A 7,068-nucleotide genomic window follows, 5' to 3' on the forward strand; every position below is an offset into this window, starting at 1 on the left:
ATTATGTCCTAAGACTCATATTCATACTCATAGATCACGCCTGATTAAGCAAGTTATTTCTTTAATAAACCATAACATGTCAAAACAAAATCCTAGATTCTGAATTTCAGGGAAGAAGAAAGCCTTTATATGTATTTCTACCCCCACCCCACCCCCCAAAAATGTCCAAAGTCTAAACCTACTTCCATCTGGAGGGTATGAAGCAGAAGCATCCACCAAAACAAATGCTTGGTTGGGAGGATTGGCAGAATAGGCATTTTGAGCCTGGAAAAGAAAAGAAAATTTTAGCAAATGCCAAAAAAACCTACATCTTTCTTATATTATTCATATGTTAAATCTAGTACTTTCCCAAAACAAACAACTGATGTTTTACTCAAAGTTTGACTTTAAACACTTCAGCAATCATTTCCCCCCAAAGGATACCTGTAAATTAAAAACTGAATGACACCATTTTCCACATCTTACAGCCAGTGCCTAACAGTGTGCCTGAAAATACATCAACTGCGCGTTCTTTCTCTTTTGGTACTTGAGACAGGCCTCAAACTCCTCATTTAGCTGAGTATTACATTACCATCAAGTCTTGAGGTCCTTGCCTCCACCTCCCAAGTACTGGATGAGAGGCATGTGCCACTATGCTCAGCTTCTTTAATGCTGGGGTGGACTGAGTCAAAGGCTTTCTACACACCACAAAGCACAGGCTGTTAAGACTTTGGAACTGAAGGAGCAGTGGAAGCACCACTACAATTATGTGGTGCTGAATGCAACACCATAATGGCTACTGGAAAATAATTTACAAAACTGAACTTTGCCAGTTCGCTGCTGTGGTGAAAAGGGCCAGCGAGAAGGAATGTTACACTCTCTGTAACTGCTTGCCAGGAGGCAGAACAAGTAGCCTGAGTGGCTGGACCAGGAATATTTTAAAATCTAAGGAACAGAAGAACCACCCCACTTCCTGCCCCTCCCCCATTCCATCTCCTAGCAGCTAGCTCCCTGCTGGAACATCAAAGACCTGTGAGGGGAATCTGCTTCTCCTAGAGAGTCAGCTGACATACTTTACAGTCTCGCTAGAGCTTTCCCTCCTGCTCTAAAAGCAGCACTTACCTCACTGCTTCTGTACACTTTATCCTCAGAGAGGAGGCATATTTATTCTGGACTCGTCATTCCTAAAGTTCTCAAAAAAAAAAAAAACACTCCAACAAAACTACCACTATCTAAAGGGCTGGCGTTCATATTATACACTCCGACTTACACATGTCTTCTGTAATTTAAACTGTACTAAGAAAATTAAGCTATCTTTGAAAATTGTAAAAAAAAAAACAAAATTAAGGAAATACTATCCAGGGCTGGAGAGATGACTTAACAGGAGTACTGACTGGTCTTCCAGAGGACCAGGGTTCAATTCCTATCACCCACAGGCAGCTCACAACTATCCATAACGAGTTCCAGGGGAATTGACACTGTCACACAGACATACCTGCAGGTGAAACACCACCAATGCAAAAGAAAGAAACAAAGAAAGAAACATGGAGAGAGAGAGAGGGAGGGAGGAAGGGAGGGAGGGAGGGAAGAAGGGACGGAGGGAGGGGAAGAGAGAGGGACAGAAAGAGAAAGAAAGAAAGAAAGAAAGAAAGAAAGAAAGAAAGAAAGAGAGAGAGAGAGAGAGAGGGAGGGAGGAAGGGAGGGAGGGAGGGAAGAAGGGAGGAAAGAAGGAAAGAAGGAAAGAAGGAAAGAAGGAAAGAAGGAAAGTGAAGGGAAGGAAAGGGAGGGGAAGGAGAAGGAGTGCTCTTGAGCAGGCCCAAGTTCAGTTGCCAGCACTGGAGCCTAGCTGCTCACAACCATGTTTAACTCCACTACCAACAGATCCAATGCCCTGACTTCCAAGTTGACTTTCAAGAATACTTATACTCGGGTGCATGCATACAAACACACAAACACACACACACACACACACACACACACACACACACATACACACACACACACAACACACACACACACAAACACACACACACACAAACACACACACACAAACACACAAACACACACACACACAAACACACACACACAAACACACATACACACAAACACACACACACACAAACACACACACACAAATACACACACACACACAAACACACACACACACAAACACACACACACACACACACACACTTACTTTTGTTTATCTAAGAAAGAAATTCTATCCCAGGGCTAACATATAGAGAAATAAAAATGGATTTCTAATCAATCAATGTTTTAGTCTACAAGAGACCTAAACCGACTTAGGAATACACTAACAAATGCATACTTCCTGTTTCATTTAACAAGCAAGAACATTATAAAACATTTTCTTAATTAAAAGCAAACATACCTGAATTACTTTGTCTACTTTCAAATCTTCAAGAGATGGATAAAGAGACATTTTTGCAGGTATTTTCTAAAAAAAAAATAAAATAAAATAAAAGTATCACACAGTACAGCCAACAATATGCATATAAACACTTAACAACTGTTTAATACAATAAACAAGCTAAAAAATAAACACAAAAACAAAACAATGGGACTATTTAAGGCATATCATAATTATTAGACATTTAACAGTTGTTTCCAAACCGTCTCTCTGTTCCCATAGCCACCAAACTACATTCATCTTTGACTTTAAACGTGAAGAAAAGCTCCCTTCATTTCACAAGTTGTAAAAATAAACGAAGAAAGGCACAGTGCCCCTCAGCTAACCCAGGATCAGGAAATGACCTTTCACAAAACACTGTTGGGCATGGACAGACAGATTCTAACAAGAGCCACCAGAAAACAGTATGCATACAAACATGTAAAACAGCACTGAGAAGATACTCATACTTAACATATGCCATCTATTTTTTTAGCAATGGCTTTATCTAGAGGAAAAGGATGTAAGAAGGAACCATTGCCTTTCATTGTTAACATTTCTATACAGTTCAATGTTTGTTAAGCTACCATAAATTGCTTTTTGTACCAATTTAAAATAAAATTACCTGAAATATTACAGACACGTATTTTAAATTTTGTTTAGCTATTCTGAGGTAAATACCTGAGACTTCCACTTAGCTAAATAAAACAATGTATCCTAATAGCTAATAGGTTTGGCAAATTACTGAGCCAGCTCCATCAACCTTCCACTTCCAAATCTATTCTTTAGATTTCCTGCTCTCCAAAACCAGAGCTGAGCCTTTTAAATACTGCCCTGCTGAGAGGAGGATGCTGCTGGGCACTCAGCAAGGGCAGCCAGTGGTGCTGAAGAGCTGGCCTCTCAGCCATTCCGGAGCTAATACACTCTCCAACCAGGCTCCTATAGAACCTGTTTCTCTAGCAGTTCCCACCACAGAGAGAAGAGTCAACAAGTTTACCCTAGCTACATTGAGCAGGAAAGCAGGAGAAAGCCATCAAGCTCTCTCCAAAGGAACAGTTCACCCAGAAACCCTTTCGTACGTAGTGAATTCTAAAATGTGACACGCTCAAGTGAAAACTCACTGTGAGTTTGACCATGTCTACTAAGGAGCATCTCACAAGACCTAGCACAAAGCAATGAGCAGGCAATGTGTGCCTTTGTGCATGTTCTCAGTCCTGGTAGTTACTAAAGCAAACCCAATGAAAGACATGAGGTATTGGCCAGGGCTGTCTTAAAAGACTCCCAAACCATACAGCCTATGACTACTGCCCCAGAGATAGAAGGTGAAGACACCATACTACTCAGAAGCCTAGCTAGCTAATGACTCAGTGCTAGTGTGGTTGTGGATACTGGAAGGGAACCTACAACCGCGACTTTACTAAGCCAGCAAAATCCTTAACTACATTCGAAATATCTGTCCTCACAAAGTGGAGTTTCACCCCTCACTTTGAAAACTTCTCTTTGCAACAGATAGAGACCAATACAGAAAACCACAATCAATCAAAATGCAGTGTTGGGCCCAGTCCCAATGGCTACATCTACAAAACACTCCTGTACCCAAGGCTCATGGAACACTGCAGAAGAGGGGATGAAAAAGCTGTAAGCGTCAGAAACCAGGGAGTTGCTGTAAGACTATATATCCTAGTAATGTTGAAGCTACGCCCATAAAAGTCTCACCAACACAATTGCCTATCCATGAGCTGAATAAGGACAAGAACATACATGGCAATGCAGACAGAGGAAAACCACAAGGCCTCAACACTATACACAATTAAGGGGGTGGAGGGATGGAGGGGGAGTCTTGCCCAGGGAAGAACATACTAATTGATTATTCCATTTCAAATGGTCAGCCCTGGAAAGTCTACATAGACTCTGCAGGTTATATTTAGGAATATAAAGACATATACATATATGCACATGATAAAGATGAAAAAGATGCCATGAATTTGAAAGAGTGCAGGGAGGGTACATTGGAGGGCTTGGAGGGAGGAAGGGAAAGGGAGAAATGTTACATTTACTTTGTAATCTCAAAAATAAAAAGCTGGATGTGGTGGCACATGCCTTTAATACCAGCACTTGAGAAGGAGAGGAAAGGAAATCTCTGAGTTCCACACCAGCCTGATCTACACAGCAAGTTCCAGAATTACATAGAAGGAACCTGTCTGGAACAACAAAAGTAAAACAGGGCCGGGCAGTGGTGGCAAACACTTTAATCCCAGCACTTGGGAGGCAAAGGCAGGCGGATTTTTTTGAGTTCCAGGATAACCTGGTCTACAGACAGGACAGCCAGAGCTTCACAGAGAAACCCTGTTTCGAAAAACCAAACAAACAAAAAAAAAAGGTAAAATAAATGGATTCCTGCTTACTAACCAATCACCAATCACCATTTATTCAATCATGTTATAAGTACAAATTCTGTACATTAAACTTTATTAAAAATCATTAGAATTTTATGTTATGGGTGGGCAGTAATTGACATTTTATTACCATTTACAGACAGAAAAACTTAAATCCTTTTTAAGAATTTATTTTTCATATCAACATGAGCTGTACAATCATCCCACTTCGAATACTGGAATACTATTATGCACTCAAATGACACCTCTCCCCTCCCCAATGCGATCCATGCTCCCGCTTCAGACAATTACACGTAGGTCTCTTGCCTCTGAATTTACCTACTGTGGCATTTTAACCAGGATTAATGGGATGTATGGCCTTTCGTTGGCTTCCTTTCTGCCATATGGTATGCTAAAGTTCATCTATGTTATGGCATCCATCTTTCAGTATTTTATCCTTTTAAAGCTGAATAGATTAGATTGCTTATATACCACTTTATGTTTATTCATTCTCATCTGGACCTTGGGCCATAATGAATAATGTTCTTGATAATCTAACATTCTTTTTTATTACTGGTAAATAATATATATGCTTTAGAAATTTTTGCATAAAGATATGCCTTTTATACTTTTAATATATAACTAAGATCATAACTTCTAAATCAATGTTGTAGTAACCTATATTTAATTTTTTTGTAAACGATCAAACTGTTTCTGAAAGGATTACACTATATTCTCAGAATTCATATTTCTCCATTTCCTTACAGCTATAGTCTGGTTCTCCTAAAGGCCAGGCTAGAAGTGACACAGCATCTCAATGTGGTCAGAATTGCATCTTCCTAACAAATAATGACACTGGCATCCTTTCATGTACTTGGCCACTTGCAGACCTATTACACCTACATCTTCTATCAATGAAGAGATGCCTACTTAAAACCCCTGCCTGCTCATTTAACTGGATTTGTTTTTAATGGTAACAGTTCTGCTTAAATTCTAGGTATCAGGTTCTAAATTCATTCAGGTTTCAAAATCAATGTTTATAAATACAAATTTACTTCTCAAAGTTCTGCACACTCGAAAGTCCAAGAACAAGAAGTGTCATGTCCTGTACCACAGACAGCAACTTTTCACTGTGCAGTTTTCACAAGGCAGAAGGAATAAGCAGCTCTGTGGTACCTCTTCTGTAAGGATTCTGGCTCTAGTTTGAAGAGCAAAGCCCTCTGAATCGCACTCCCCAAAACTCACTTTCACCTTCATGTTTGCAGAACTTGAACAATGAAGTCTGAAGGCAGGTACACGTTCAGACATATCACATACTCTTATCTGATAGATTTTCAACATTTCCTTTCCTTCTTTAGGCTGCCTTCATTTTGAGTGTTCTTTGTAGCACGAAAGTCTTTGGCTTGATAAAGTTAAATGTGTTTCCCCTGGCTAGTTGTACATGAAAGACAACATACAGAAACAAACTCATGGTCATTAAAACACTGCTTTGGTCTATGAAGTTTACAGATTTAGCTATTATATTTGGATATTTGATCTAGTTTGAATCCTGTTTTGTTTTGTTTAACACAGTTGAAGCATTGATGCACTTTAATTCTTTCTACCTACATGTCAAGATGTTGTTTCTAGCACTTTTTTTTTTTTAAAGAATAGATTTTGGAAAGAATAGAATTGCACTTTGAGAAGAAGTGCTTTGGCAGCCTAGCTCTCAGTTGATGGTAAGTGCGTCATCACTCTTACCTGTCCCACTGCTCATGACTAGTACCTCTACATTAAGCTTTGAGTATGAACTTCCCCATGCCACTCTTTTTTAAGATTGTAATTGTCATTCTATATGTATTTCAGTTTAGTGTGAATTTTAGAATCTAGTTACTCTTCCCACTCCTGACCTCTTAACAAGTTTTAAGTATAAAATTGGCACTTATAAGCATTTGCTTAGATCTAGGGGCTAGAGAGGTAGCTGAGTGGTTAAGAGCACGCACCGCTCCTGCAGAGAATCTAATTTCAGTGCCCAACACTGATGTTGGGCATTTGCAACTGCCTGTAACTGCTCTATAAGCTTAAATACATTCTATTTTAATCTTTGTCTCTGATATTTTCTAGTTTCTCCTTCGATTTCTTTTACCCTACAAAAGTAATCAAGAGTGTATTTTGACAGAGATAAACAAAGAAATCTCAACTGAGGAATACCGAATGGCTGAGAAGTACCTAAAGAAATATTCAACATCCTTAGTCCTCAGGGAAATGCAAATTAAAACAACCCTGAGATTCTACTTCACACCAGTCAGAATGGCTAAGATCAAA

General features: G+C 39.4%; 1 protein-coding gene across 2 annotated transcripts in view; it reads right to left on the bottom strand.

Moving 5' to 3' along the window:
- Sdcbp (syndecan binding protein) overlaps positions 1-7,068 on the bottom strand; it is a 31,328-nt gene that overhangs the window by 16,460 nt on the left and 7,800 nt on the right. For both annotated transcript variants that reach the window (XM_031366684.1, XM_031366683.1), the window contains exons 2-3: positions 2,372-2,437; positions 183-264 (exon numbers count right to left, since the gene is read on the bottom strand). In XM_031366684.1, the coding sequence (XP_031222544.1) occupies positions 183-264; positions 2,372-2,422 (133 nt within the window). In that variant the 5' untranslated portion in view covers positions 2,423-2,437. The remainder of the gene's footprint in view (positions 1-182; positions 265-2,371; positions 2,438-7,068) is intronic.

This window comes from Mastomys coucha, unplaced genomic scaffold (genome assembly GCF_008632895.1).
Source record: "Mastomys coucha isolate ucsf_1 unplaced genomic scaffold, UCSF_Mcou_1 pScaffold14, whole genome shotgun sequence".
Classification (NCBI taxonomy): Eukaryota; Metazoa; Chordata; class Mammalia; order Rodentia; family Muridae; genus Mastomys; species Mastomys coucha.